The sequence below is a fragment of the Phasianus colchicus genome, chromosome 1, assembly GCF_987193195.1.
Source record: "Phasianus colchicus chromosome 1, bPhaCol1.hap1.1, whole genome shotgun sequence".
NCBI classification, from domain to species: domain Eukaryota; kingdom Metazoa; phylum Chordata; class Aves; order Galliformes; family Phasianidae; genus Phasianus; species Phasianus colchicus.
Genome location: NC_143436.1, coordinates 183,719,261 through 183,733,271, shown reverse-complemented (window position 1 = coordinate 183,733,271; position 14,011 = coordinate 183,719,261). Strand labels below are relative to the sequence as shown.

Genomic DNA, 14,011 nt, shown 5'->3' with positions numbered 1-14,011 from the left:
TTGTCTCCTGTCCCTAGTACATGCTATAAGAGGTAGAGTCCTTATTTTTGTCCTTTCTCACTTAATCATCATTCTCACTCAATGTTAAGGATCTGTCCTCATTAGTGTGTCATTTCTTTTAAAGCAAATGTGCTCTGTCACCTGCACAACACACAAGTGCTTCTGGTGGTCAGGAATATCCATAAATCATACAGAATCATAGAATGGCCTGGGTTGAAAAGGACCACAATGATCATCGAGTTTCAACCCCCCTGCTATGTGCAGGGTCGCCAACCAGCAGACCAGGCTGCCCAGAGCCACATCCAGCCTGGCCTTGAATGCCTCCAGGGATGGGGCATCCACAGCCTCCTTGGGCAACCTGTTTCAGTGCGTCACCAGCCTCTGTGCGAAAAACTTCCTCCTAATATCTAACCTAAACCTCCCCTGTCTCAGTTTAAGACCATTCCCCCTTGTCCTATCACTATCAACACATGTAAACAGCTGTTTACATGTGCTCCCCCTCCTGTTTGTACGCTTCCTTCAAGTATTGGAAGGCCGCAGTGAGGTTGCCCTGGAGCCTTCTCTTTTCCAAGCTAAACAAGCCCAGTTCCTTCAACCTTTCTTCATAGGAGAGATGCTCCAGCCTTCTGATCATCTTAGTGCCTCTCCTCTGGATCCGTTCCAGGAGTTTTCTGTCTTTCTTGTACTGGGGGCTTCAGGCCTGGATGCAGTACTCCAGATGGGGCCTCACAAGAGCTGAGTAGAGGAAGACAATCACCTCCCTCAAAAAAACGTAATAAAAAATAAGTAAGATAATGTCCTAATGTGTTTTCTATTCTACAGTTAATATTTTATTTAGCCTTTTTCCCTTTAATAGCAATAGAAATAGTTCTCAAAATTGTGACTTACAAGTATCTGCACATGAGGATCACCTGTGCAAAACCAGAGACAGAGATGGAAAGGTCAGTGTAGTGCGAGGTTTAGCTATAGGGATGAGAATTGAGGGGATTACACAGGAAATGAGAATGGTGAGATCCAGTCTTGTTTCATGCACAACTGAATAATCAACACTATTAAATTATGGGATTTTATCTATTTTCCACATGCTTCCATGAGTTAATTCAATTCCATGTGTCCATTAGGTATTTGTTCTCCAGTTGCTTCCACTCACCTTTCTGGTAGAAATTTAGCCCAGCATTTGACCTTGAATGTAACTTATTTTCTGTATATGAAGGCCTCTGCAGAATTTGTTAACTGTGTTCGGAACATAACATGATACATATTTTGATGCTTGTCTAAGCTGGCAAAAGAATCTGTTTGGTTGTAATAACTTGTGAACATTTGCTCATCCAAGTACTTGAGGAATGGCCATGCTTTGTGTGGGCTTTGTTATTGGTGATACATTTCTGTGGTCACAGGGAACAGATATTTTCAGAAGGACTCTGACAGAGCAAAAGATTTCGAAGTAGTGTTACTTAAATATATATTTGAATTTTCTCTAATTAAAGCTTATCTTCTTGCTGCATTGTGATCCTGGAAAGGAAAGTAGAGTTTATAACTCTTGAAAAAGATTTATTTAATTATAACCATTCTCTTTCTATATTCTAAGCTTGTTAAAGCACACATCCAGGTGATGTTTATATATATCTGTACACAAACACTCTGTATTTGTTCACTTGCAGCATTTTGCTCCAGAACATACCTCTAGCAGTTTGGCCTCCTTCTCCTGAGAAAAAAATAAGAGCAATGCTTATAAAGCTAATGAAAATAGTCTGAAATGCAGTGAGAAATAAGAGTACTTGTACTATATATACATATGTTCAAAAAGTTTTCTTCAGTGCTGTTATGAACTATGTATTTTTCATCTTTATTACCAAATTCTTCAATGTAATAACAACATTTGCCATATGTCTGTAAGACTTTGGTTTCTTTTTCTTTGTGTTTTTTTTTCTTTTTTTTCCAACACTGATTTTTCATCTGAATCGCTGTAACATTTTCAGCCCATAGCAGATGCCAGAAGTGCTGTCACCGCTGGGTGGCAGCTGTGCATCTCCTGTCCCAGCCCTCGAGGCACTTTTATGCTGGTGAGGGCCCACAGCTCTGTGTGGTCTCCTACCACCACCCCTCACAGACTTTAATTAAAGAACATAGGCAGACCAGGGAAAACTCGCACAGCCAGAACTACAGAATCCACATCACAAACCTTCAGGTCCTGTTTACGAAGTAGGTGTACCAGAGATACTTGGCTGTACCCCTGAGATGGCTGTTGTTAAGAGTGGTTGTTCTGCAAAGGTCTCTGCCCCTGTTTTAGATATCTGTTTTAGGCACCTATACATGGTGCAACCCATCTGTGTTTCCTGCTAATCTCCTGACTTGGTACCTGCAATGGTAGCACTGAGTGCCAGCGCTGTGCCTTGGATGTAGTTCTGATATGATGAAGGTTCAGAGTTTAGAAGGGTTAATGTAATTAAACTGTTCATCGAGTGGTCCACCCATCAAATCCACATTCCTCCAATTTGGAGATAAGGATGTGATGCTCTGGTAGCTCAAGCACTTCTATATAAATACTGGGAATCCACGTCCTCACAGTCAGAGGAATGAGCAGGAACTCTTCATGGTAACCCATCACAGATGCTATATTTTGCATCAGAATACATAAATTTCTCATTTCCTAATCCAGTCTCATTATGCTTAGGTTGAAAGAGACCTTGAAGATCACCAAGATCCAACTCCCCTGCCATTGGCAGGGTTGCCAACTACTAGATCAGACTGCCTCGGGTCCCCATATCATTAAATATATATTGGCTGAGAAACAAAGAACAATTTTTATTTATTTACTTTCTTATTTTTATTATATATATGTGATATGAAACAACTGGAGAGACAAGTGTGAATTAGGTACCTCCTTGTTTTTATATGTCTTTTTTGCTTGCCTTGTTTGCTCTTTCAAAATCCCCTGGTCAACAGAAGAAGAATATAATGTTACAAAACCAAATGGAAATGTGCAATGAAAAGCAAGAAGGATGTTCAGTGAAAACACTGACAAAATTATTCCAGGCTGACCACATGGGATCCTGTCCTGTGTATCTACTTGTGTGCCCATCTGCTCCCACAGTAAGTGTTGAGTGTGCTGGCCAACTTCAGCCAACTGAATTGAGTCACTGAAGTTCCTAGGAGTTTTGTGGAACATGGCAGGTTAGAGAAGAGGAATCACTACTAGATGAGGGAAGGGTGATAACTGATTCCTTGTTAGGATTGTAGGGCCAGCTGGCCGATCGGCTCATGGGTAATCACACAGCATTACAAGGCTGGTAACCTACATGGGATGGGAATGTGATAAGAAATTATACACATTATGAGGAGTTATAGATGTTGTAAGAGAATGCTGGGGAGGTGGAGTTGGCAGCTCTCAAGGGCTGTGGGAAGGCACAGTGAGGCACAATACATAATCCCTTGTTAGCCAAGCTCCTGACAGAGACTGGGGGAGAAGGACAGCCTCACTGGATTTCTACTGTGATGTTCCTGTTCAATTCCTATTCCACCACAGAAGCAATAAATGAAGAGGATAATCAGAGTGATTGTGCCATTATCACTAAGCAAAAGTCCAGCCCTTTTCTGTTGGGTGTGACTTTTCAGATCTTCTTTGTGAATACAGGAAAAGCAGTATTCATTGCTTTATTTATTTTTGCAGATGACCTATGAACATGTACTCTACATTGGTTCAACACAATCCCTAAGCTGCCAGTCAGAAAACATTAACAGCATTTTAATGTTAAAAATTAACTTTCCTGAAGTTATTCAAGTTGTGAAACAATGAAAGAAGGGAGTACAAAATAAAGAAAAGAAGGGAGTACAAAATAGCTATGATGTTTGTTTATGTATTGAAGTAGAGGAACTTGCCCATGTATTATGAAACACTGAGTAACCTTGATGACTCAGTGATTAAACTTTTCTTGCAATTAAGATTACGATTGTGTTACACACAAGCAGAGTGTATGAAAGAATAAACTTGCCTCTGGGTATAAATATTTGGGTGTAACCTGGCTCAGTACCTCCTTCGTGTCTACTCCACTGGTAGTGTTGGTCCAAGTAAGTGCCTTCAGCTTTATCATTGACTTGTAGTGATAAAGCAGTGGTGTGTCTCACCAAAAAGTGAGCATCAGAAAAGATAAAATTGCATGCCCTTCTGTTTGGGATCCCATAAAAACTGAAAAATGCTTAGCAATGACACTGTACATTTCAACAAACTTCAGCTGTCTGAAAACTAGTTACTCTAGGTTAGTTGTTTTAGACGTTTTCTCCAGGAGGTGGAGGTACTGACTTGTCCTAACACAGTCTTTGGATGAGATGAGTAACACTGTGGAGAACTTCCCTCTTCTTTTGATCTTCCCTAACTCATGTAGACTATGAATACAGAGAGACAGAAAGCTAAAGTTGTCAGATGGATTTCCATCAAATGTCTACGCTTCATCCCACTTTAAATTTCGTTAGGGATCTAGAGTATGTTGTTGTTCATTGTGATTACTATTGTAGATCAGTGAGATAGCATATCTGATCCTCCATTATGGTTTCCCATTGGGAACCAAGCCAGACAGTTTCATTGCAATGGCAGCAACATAAGGACAGCATCCTTTAGACCAAACCAAGCAGTTAAGGTTTGGGTTGGAACCATTACACTGTTGCATCTAGCATGGTAAGAGCACATAATGAAAATAAACTTTTTACTTAAACATGCAACAGGTGTGTAAAACGGCCAGACATGGGAGAACTAGGGAGCAGGGCTAGTCAATATCAATGATACCAAGTTCTCAGATATTCCAGCTGTGCACATGATATGTCAGCCATTTGGCAGTGTGTTTTGGGCCTCTTTCCAGAATTAACTGTAAAGGAAATGCTTGAAGAAGTTATAGATGTCATTTTATAGTTTTTGCTTGGTTTTGTGAGGGGTCTGCCCCGAGTGCAGTGGAATCACACAATAAATGTCAGATGTATTTCCACTTGGAAGCCTAGATTTTGTACTATCAGAGCAAACGATAGTAGTGCAGTACAGAATGATAGAAGAATGCATTTCTTAAATAGGATTTGTGAAGGATATCTTTTGTAGGCTTACAAAGATTTGTGAATTGATCCTAAGTGGCTGCTGATGAAATAACTGTTAGGAGAGAAAGACAGATTGGGGTGAGTAAATGTTTTTGGACACTGTGGCAGGGAGATGACTTTGGTGGCAGCAATACTGATTTGGTGTGAAAGGTGCAAAGTTGCTATAGCCAAAGAGGTACAGGACAATATGGCAGGAGATGAGGCAGCAGAATAAGTGAGTAACAAAAAGCCTGGCTCTTGAAGATGTTTGGAGAGAAAAGAAGGAAAATACAAACATTCTGTGTTGGAAGAATATTTTACAACTTTAATAGTCATATTAATATGAAGTATTTCACTTTCCCTTAGAAAGACAAAATGCCTTCAACTTATGAAGCCGAAAATACATCAAACTTAAAATGATTTATTACCAAAATATTTGACCCCTCTGTCCCATACCATAAATTATGTTGGACATTTTGCACCTAATCAGGGGAACAAATACCTTTTTTTCTTCTCTTGACCTCTAGAGATACAATTAGAGCTGCAGTGCTGGTTCTTTAAAATAGTAGTAACATACAAAAACTAGTCCAACTATTTCTTCCATATAACAGTGTATAAATGAACAACTGTAGAGAAATCTAGAATGACTTATTTTCATTTGCTGTGTATAGGAAAGATTAATGGTATTAACAGTTAAACCAGCTGTTACTCTTTACCTCGCTGATAACTTTTTTAGCAGTAGGGTCAAACTTCAACTGCCTTGATCCATGGAAGAAGTAGAATAATCCTAGGAATAAAAAATAAGTCATTACACTGTGCAAACAAGAAGTAGCTTCATTATAACAAACTGGAGAACACCACCTTTGTGCACACAGGAGAGCATCTGTTCAGTTCTGTCTTTTGCAAGATTCAGAAATATGACATCTATAATAACTCCTGAACTTATACTCGTTACAAGTAAACTGATTTTAATTAAAAGCTCATTTCACAGAATCACAGAATCACGGGGGTTAGAAGGGACCCAAAGAGATCATCAAGTCCAACTCTCCTGCTAAAACTGGTACTCAAATTTCCTGTACCTTTATGTTGGAAAACAGCATCAATCCTCTGGCTAATTCCTGGAAAGTCATTGACTGTCCTCCTAGGATAACCCTTCTCCATGGACTGGGTGTTTTCATCATACCTACATCATATAAACAGAGACATGGAATTTACAGAATTTAGACATCAATTCTGTAAAGGATGAAGCAGCGTTTGAATGTTATTCACTTCTCTGTAGTAGTTGCACAAATATCATGAATTTTAAATTGCTTTTGGACTCTGATATAATATTTTACATAGTTCTTTATCAGCACGCAGATTTAGATGGAAGACAGGAAAATGAAGTTGTCTCTAATCAAGCCAGGCCAATTTTTATAAGATAAAACTGAATTTGAGAACTGAAAGGAGGAACCAAAATTCCTGAAGATTTGAGGAAACAAATTTGAGGAATTTGAGGGAAAATAAAATCTAAGCAAGTCTTTGTTTACTCCTCCTTGGGTACAAGAAATAATTGTCACAGGTTCTTGAGATTCAGAGAATGAGTGTTACTAGGTAAGAAATTTGTGCTGTCGTGGTTTTCTTAGGTTCTTATCTTGTGACCAAGGCAGTAAAATAGCACTGCAAGATATTGTAAACATTCTTTCTAAAACTATCAAAAATAAAGGACAGGAAACCACACGCAGCCAAAAAATGCAGCTGATAAAGTATGTCTCACCAAGGAGCCCCACAGTTAGTCATAACAAAGTAAATTTGACCCACATATGCTCCTGGTTGCCTGAAGAAGCCTTTGCAGCAGTTGCCCTTGCACATAGGAGAAATCTGTCAGCTTCTCAAAGCTAACTTTACTTCTATTTGCCTGTTGTTCAAGAATTGTTTATCACTCATACAGATAATGAATAGGATGTTTCAGAATCACAGAATGGCTTGGGTTGGAAGGGACCTCAAGGATCATGAATTTCCAACCCCCCCCCCACCACAGGCAGGGCCACCAACCTCCAACATTTAATACTAAATTTGAAAGTTGTGTGTTGTAAATCTAATTCTAATCATTTAAACAAAGGGAAATGAACTGTCTAAAAGAGGACTTTTCAGAACTGAAATCAGAGAAATTCTGCACAGGCCATCCCAGGCAGCCTTCCACTGAAGTAGGTTACCTCTCGATTCTTTATTTTCTAGGGATAATTTTGTCTACTTTATTTGTAAAAACAGTCTAGATGTTGGATTTTTTTTTCAGTTTCCAGTTATAACACATCAAAATGATTCTATGATCCTGGGTGCCTGTTTCAGCACACTACTAAGCTCTCTAAAGTGGAAACTTTATTCTTTTCCCTGCAGGAGTCATCTTTTATGTCTTTGTGTGTTACCCGGTTCCACAGAGTTCTCTAGAGGTCAAGTTTCTCTTTCATCATACAGATGATTTTAATGGTGTAATTATATGGGAATCAATCATAAGAAAGTGTTTGTGAATTTTTCTTACCTCCAGTACTTGTCACCTATGAAGAAGTCTGTCTTCCCTGTATTTTTGTTACAAACAGCTGCATCGATTTTCTTAACACCTTTAGGAAAGCCTAGTGTGTTGATGTTCTTTGGATAACCAAGCAGCACCTCATATCCGCTGACAATCCAGAAATTATTGCCTATTAAAAGGAAGAATTCTGAACTTCTACTCTAGATTTTGAGAAACTAAATGAAAAAACAAAAATAAAAATCCCTCAGTGTATACTGTAGGAAAACTTGGTGAAACCCCCCCAGCTTCCCTTTTTAAAGGTGATATGGTTTTCAAATTCAAGTGTAACTACCCTTGTCCCTCCTTTTTTTCCTCAAAATTAGAAGAAAAATTTAAAGAAAATCCCGTGCTTCACCTTTGAAAAACAGGATCTGATCTTTCATGTTCTCATACGCAGCTTGAATACCAGATGGCAGAGATGGCCAGAAGGCAGAAATTAATTCAAGTTCAACTTCTGAGTTATCAGGATAGACTCGCCATAAGTGTCTGATTTAAATACGGAACAGGATTAGTAGTAAACAATAAACCACAGATGTTTCTACATATGCACAAGAATGTGAACAACATTGCGACTTACAAGTTCCTTCATGTCAGTGGCACTACCTGGCTTGATGTGTCAGAAAGGAAAACTCCCTTGTTTGGGATACGAGGCTTTTTTTGGTTCTGATTTATTTCTGGAATTACCCTTCTCATTGGTATTGGTTGATTTATGATATCACCTACAAGCAGCTGACAAATGCAGGTTGATGTTGTACTGTATAATGTGAGAGGCATAGGGTCCCAGATGAGAAGGCTTTTTCTGTGTGCCCAGACACAAGCTTTACATAATTAGCTGGAAGAGATAGTGGTCAAACTATATTGTAGAACATACTTATCCCTTAGGAAACGGTTGCAGCAATTATTCATTTCACTGCTTGGTGTAACTGTCTATACATTTGGGAGGAAATCTACTAGGATCAAGATGTTTTCTGAAACAACAAGTAGGCTACTTCGTCAAGGGATCCTACAAAAAGATTAACATAATTCCTATCTGTCTGCTAACAATCTTTGTTTCAATATACTATTATTTCTGAATTCTATCCATTTGTTTCATTGTAAATCCCATAATCATAGTTATGCTATCCACCTGGGCATTCAGTCGTTCTAGAAAACAAACATGAAAACATAAACTCCACATAGACAAAAGCCACATCAATTTTTACCTTCCCTTTAGAAATATGACTTCTCGTCGGAGTGTAGTTATGGCATCAAAAGATATCTGGGGGCCACAGGCATTAGGTGATGTAGGGATGGCTGGCTTTTTACCTGGGATTTTTGTTGCAGAACCTAGGGAGACGTTTCAGAAAGCACAGAATTTGTAGAAACATTAAGCTTTTCATATATAAATGGATTTTTGATATTATGTGAATACAATGAGAGTTTTACGTTGAAAATTTGTGAAAGAAATTACTTCCCTGTTGCTTAGTTCTTTTTTTAGGAAGTGGATTTTACTTACCATAAATAGACTGAATGCCACTTATGTCATCTGGAGAGAGAGGAAATTCACTGGGGCTGATATATGCGTAATTGGGGAACATCAAGGCCCTCTGGTCGTTAGAATGGGAGAGACCCAGTGCATGGCCAACCTCGTGAGCAGCAACCAGGAACAGATTGAATCCTTAAGAAATAGACAGAGGTTGGTCTAATTTTGACCTACAGTTGAGTAATACATTCTGAGCACAACACAACTATTGCTATAATGATTTTCACACAATATATTAAAATTCACTAGGGTATGCATGTACATGTACATGTACTTATACATAATGTGTGCATATGCACAAACATTTTACATGTAGGTAGGTTTCACTCTTCCACCATTCAAGGGAGCAACTCTTGGCTCTCTTTCCAGCTGTTCTTTCTATTAGCTGCTGAAAGTATGTGTGTGGCATGAATAGATGTCTGGAGATGAGTGTGGGTGCAGCCCTGAGGAGTATCCTGGCAGGGTTTCCCAGCCGAGTTTGAGCAGATTAGATCATGAGTCAGGTCAAACAGACGGCATCCAGAGAACGAAGAGGGTGCACTGTGTGCTCAGCTGAGATACCAAAGTGTCATTGTGTGCCACCCTCCTCCATGTGGGTAACAAAGCTGAGGTCATGAACAGACAAGGAAAAATACAGTTTTACCTGAATGATTTACCTTTTTATCTAAGAGTTTTAAGCATATATCTTCTCTGTAGCCTTGCCAAATAAAATATCTTTTAAAAATTATGCTTATACATGCTTATTACCAGTGAAATATTAACACAATAAGCAGATAAGAATGGAACTTCCTTCAACGTGCATTTAATTATTTGCATTCCTCCGAGTAATACGCCTTTCTGAATTTGGGAAGAACAATCATCTGCCCTGCTGCCTGGGAGCCAGCAACATAACAGTGGAGATCACAAGCCTGTGGCAGAGCAGAGGACTGTCATCAATTGCCCAAGACAGGCAGTCTGAAGCCAATATTTCCATTTCTCAAAAAGACAAACAAAGCCGTAAGTTTCCACACACATTTCCTGTCCTTTCTTCTCATGAGCTTTCCAAGCTGGCCAACAAGTTCTGTAGCACTGCTGCAGTGGTGTTGTTGAGGAATAGCAGCAAAGCTGGGGCTGACCCGTTCGTTACCAGTATAGGGTAAACAATGCATTTTGTCTACGTGACAAGCCCAGCCACCATGCCACAGCTCTTTTCTGCCACAGTGAGCCCACATCTCTCCTTGTGCAGTGCTCTTACAACACCTTCCTGTTTGTTAGTTCCTTGTATTTCCTGCAGTGTGACCTCAAGTCTATTGCAGTTCTCCTCTGCTATTTCCCATCCCCAAAATCAGATGAGAAAACAGTGTAAAATAAAAGAGGGCAATGTGCCCATGTACAGACACATCTGTCAGAGGCAGCAGGTGCTGTATGGCCTGCTGGGTGCAGAACAGCCATGTCCCAAGTGGAAGGTTGAATACCCAATGTTCCTCTTTTTTCAGACCTGGTGGCACACATTAGTAGTCATTTCCCCACTCACCCATGGGTGATCCTAACAGAATGTTCTGATCCCTAGTTGTGCCAGGAAGCTGAAACTGCTGGGAGAACACTTGCACACAACAGCCCATTCTAGATTGAATACAAAGTAAAGCTACAACAAACTATTGAGGGACCTATTTAGTGTTATTGCTGAGGACTGGAAGTGTGCAGTAATGCAGGCCAGGAGCCAGCATGTGTACTGGGGGGTGAAACAGAGCCAGCTTTTAGCATGGATCTGGTAATGTGGTCTAGAGTAGATCAGGCTGGTTTTCACATCAGCAGCATGTAACATCCTCAAACTAGTGCTTTGCTTTGTCTCAGTTTATCCTTTGCCTAATAAAATCAGAAAGCAATTTACCATTTGCATAGCATTTCAGAAACCTTTTGTTACCCACCATCTGAGCCCGTGGTCCAGTCTTCATCCTCATCAAAGTGAACATCACCACCAAAACCACTGCCAGGTGGGAAGGCATGAGCGAGAACACCAAGAGGGCCATCAAAATAGCGAGGGCAATGTCCATGAGCTAAGTAGAGTCATAGAATGGTAGAATCATTAAGGTTGGAAAAGACCTCTAAGATCATCCAGTCCAAGCATCAACCCACCCCCACCATACCCACTAAACCATGTCCCCCAGTGCCACATCTCCACATTTCTTGATCACCTCCAGTGACAGTGACTCCAGCACCTCCCTGGGCAGCCCGTTCCAATGCCTCACCATTGTTTCCTAGAAGATATTTTTCCTAATAACCTAATAAGGCCATTACTTCTTGTTCTATCATATTGTCCTATAATATGATATTGAAATAATTTTGAGCTTATGTCATGACTTCAGGGAAATCTTTAAATTAGTCTTACCATTGATTTTTAGTCAGTGTATTACCTTTTGTCCCAAAAGCAATCATTATATCTGCTATTCCCTCTTGGATGCGAGTGAAAATCAGTGGGGTGACAGTACTCCACACTTTAAATGACTTCTGGATTGCTTTATCCACTTCTTCTTTGCTCATATCTGGTGTGTAGTTCACAATCCTACAGTTATGAGGGTTCAAGCAATAATACTTAGTGCTTGCATAAAGAATTTATCTGATATTGTTAAGATGATAAACAGAGATACATAAGAAGCAATTTACATTGTAACCCAATAGCTCCCCAAACTCATCTTGAACTGAATGAGTTTAAGGGATGTGATGACTGTCCAGTATGTCTTTTTCAGAAAAATAATTGTGTACATGGTAACAGTTTTTCTCAAAATGGACTGTATCCAGGAACTGGTCTCTTAAGCATAAAGAAAATTGTTTCCTTGGGTTTTGGGGACTATGCTGTCAGTCACAGCAAATTTTGAAGATAAGGGGTTTGTGTTGGGTGCAACTGATATTTCTGTTTGGCTCACAGAATATATATTAGGAATGACACATAACAGGCAAAATTCTGTAGTTGACTCATAAAATGTAAAATATTCAGCTTGACTCTCAAAGATTGCTCTCAGGGATATGCTCAGCTAACAGCTGGAGAAAGAAAAATATTTTTGTCTTCCCATCTGGAAACCGTTGCTATGGAAGTTATATTTAAATATAACAAAAGTGGATACCCACAAAACCACAGAAAATGAATTATGGAAATACTACCTGTATGTCAGATTGTTTTTCTTCCATCCAGGCAGAGTAACACCATAGAGACCTACATCAGGAACACCACACCTAGGTTTCTTCATCATTTCTAATGTCTCGGTGTCTGGTTTTCCTGTCACTTTCAAACCAAAAAATCTTTGCATTTTTTGCAGTTTCTCAGCTGTAAAATCAGCATTTGTTTTCCATCCACGCTGATTTGAGTCTGTCTCAATGGTATAGAATTTACTTAAGTAATCCTAATGAAAAAAACAAAGCAAACACATTTCATGTTTTGATCTGTTTCTTAAACAAATACCTTAGGACTGATAATGTTTGTGTATTGTGCTAGCAGAATCATCTGCCTTTGATTTCAGAGAAAAACAGATGTTTTTCTGAGGAACATAGCTAAACAGAAACAGGATTCTTATTTACTTGACATTTCAAGTTTTTACTGATTTAAATAGTTTGGACCACAGAGTTCTGTATAACAGCATTGTCTCAGAAAGACAACAAACTTCTGCACAGCTAGGACAACAGCAGATTAAATCTAAGAGGAAAGGCTATAGACTCAGATACAGACAATAAAGTTACCTCTACAAGCTTTGTATCTTCTTTGTTGTCTTTCTCAGGGTGGGCAGGAAGAGAATTAGAAACAGCTGCATATGTTAAGAGAAGCAGCAAAAGATTCTTCATTCTTACACTCCTTTCCATCCTCGTACGAGAGCAGTCTGCTTTCTGCCTAGTATGCATCGTTTCTGAGATTGCAGTTATATGGTTATATAGTCAATTGTAGAGTCAGCTGTAAACTGACTCAGAATTTGCCATGCTCTGATTGCATCCAGACATCCTATAACACTGCTGGTTGACAAAATAACAGTTTATTAAAGCCATCCGATTTCACAGACATCTGAAGTCAATTAGTGTTTGAGTACTTCTAAGTTGCCTGGCTGACATTTTGAACCTGACACTCAATTTTAGATATTTTACACTGCATTTTAGAGAACCCAAGCAATTTTGAGTGATACAATGGTGGACAATGGGTGTCCTAGCCCAGCTGTGTGAAACAGGGCCTCCAAATGTAGAGGGACTCTTATCTACTCTCAGTCAGGAGAACAGGAGTCAAACACCAGATATGAATCCCTTCCTAAAAATTAAAATTTTGGGATAAATTACTGTCATGTAGACGTACAAAATTTTCTTTTTGAATTAAGTGAGAATGGCTATTTTGGAAATTGGAGGAAAAGTTCAACTCACTAACCATCTTTTCACTGCAACTCTTTAAAAAGGTGGTATGTTTAACTTAAAGTGGTAAACTCCAGGATGTACATATGCAAAATTTCTTTCCCTATAAATCCAGCCCATAGAATGTGAATGATGGCATACTTTCCTTCCTTCCTTCCTTCCTTCCTTCCTTCCTTCCTTCCTTCCTTCCTTCCTTCCTTCCTTCCTTCCTTCCTTCCTTCCTTCCTTCCTTCCTTCCTTCCTCCCTTTTAATCTATCAACCATCTATTTATCTTTCTATCCATGCATCAGTCATCTTTTTATCTATTAATCCATCTATCTATTTATCTGTCTTCCTTTTCAGCAAGAAAGGCTACTTCAGTTTAACCACAATAACCGCAGGGGATATGATTATTTCCTGTCTTAAGTAATTCAAAATAAAGGAAGTTTCAAGTCACACAAACTGTGACAAATTATAGGATTTCATCCTGTGCTGGTCAAGCACCTTTCTCTTTCACCAATAGTAATGGGATTTGAAGGTG

At 39.2% G+C, this 14,011-nt stretch overlaps 1 protein-coding gene across 1 annotated transcript; it reads right to left on the bottom strand.

Annotated features, from left to right (window-relative positions):
- Positions 1 to 5,587: 5,587 nt before the first annotated feature.
- Positions 5,588 to 13,004, bottom strand: LOC116230603 (matrix metalloproteinase-27-like). Its single transcript, XM_031595862.2, has 10 exons — positions 12,840 to 13,004; positions 12,267 to 12,505; positions 11,522 to 11,670; positions 11,036 to 11,164; positions 9,102 to 9,263; positions 8,809 to 8,932; positions 7,962 to 8,092; positions 7,577 to 7,736; positions 6,138 to 6,241; positions 5,588 to 5,845 (listed from the first exon to the last, which is right to left on the bottom strand). The coding sequence occupies exons 1-10, from the start codon at positions 12,996 to 12,998 to the stop codon at positions 5,745 to 5,747; spliced, it is 1,458 nt and encodes a 485-aa protein (XP_031451722.2). The 5' UTR covers positions 12,999 to 13,004; the 3' UTR covers positions 5,588 to 5,744.
- Between the last annotated feature and the right edge of the window lie 1,007 nt (positions 13,005 to 14,011).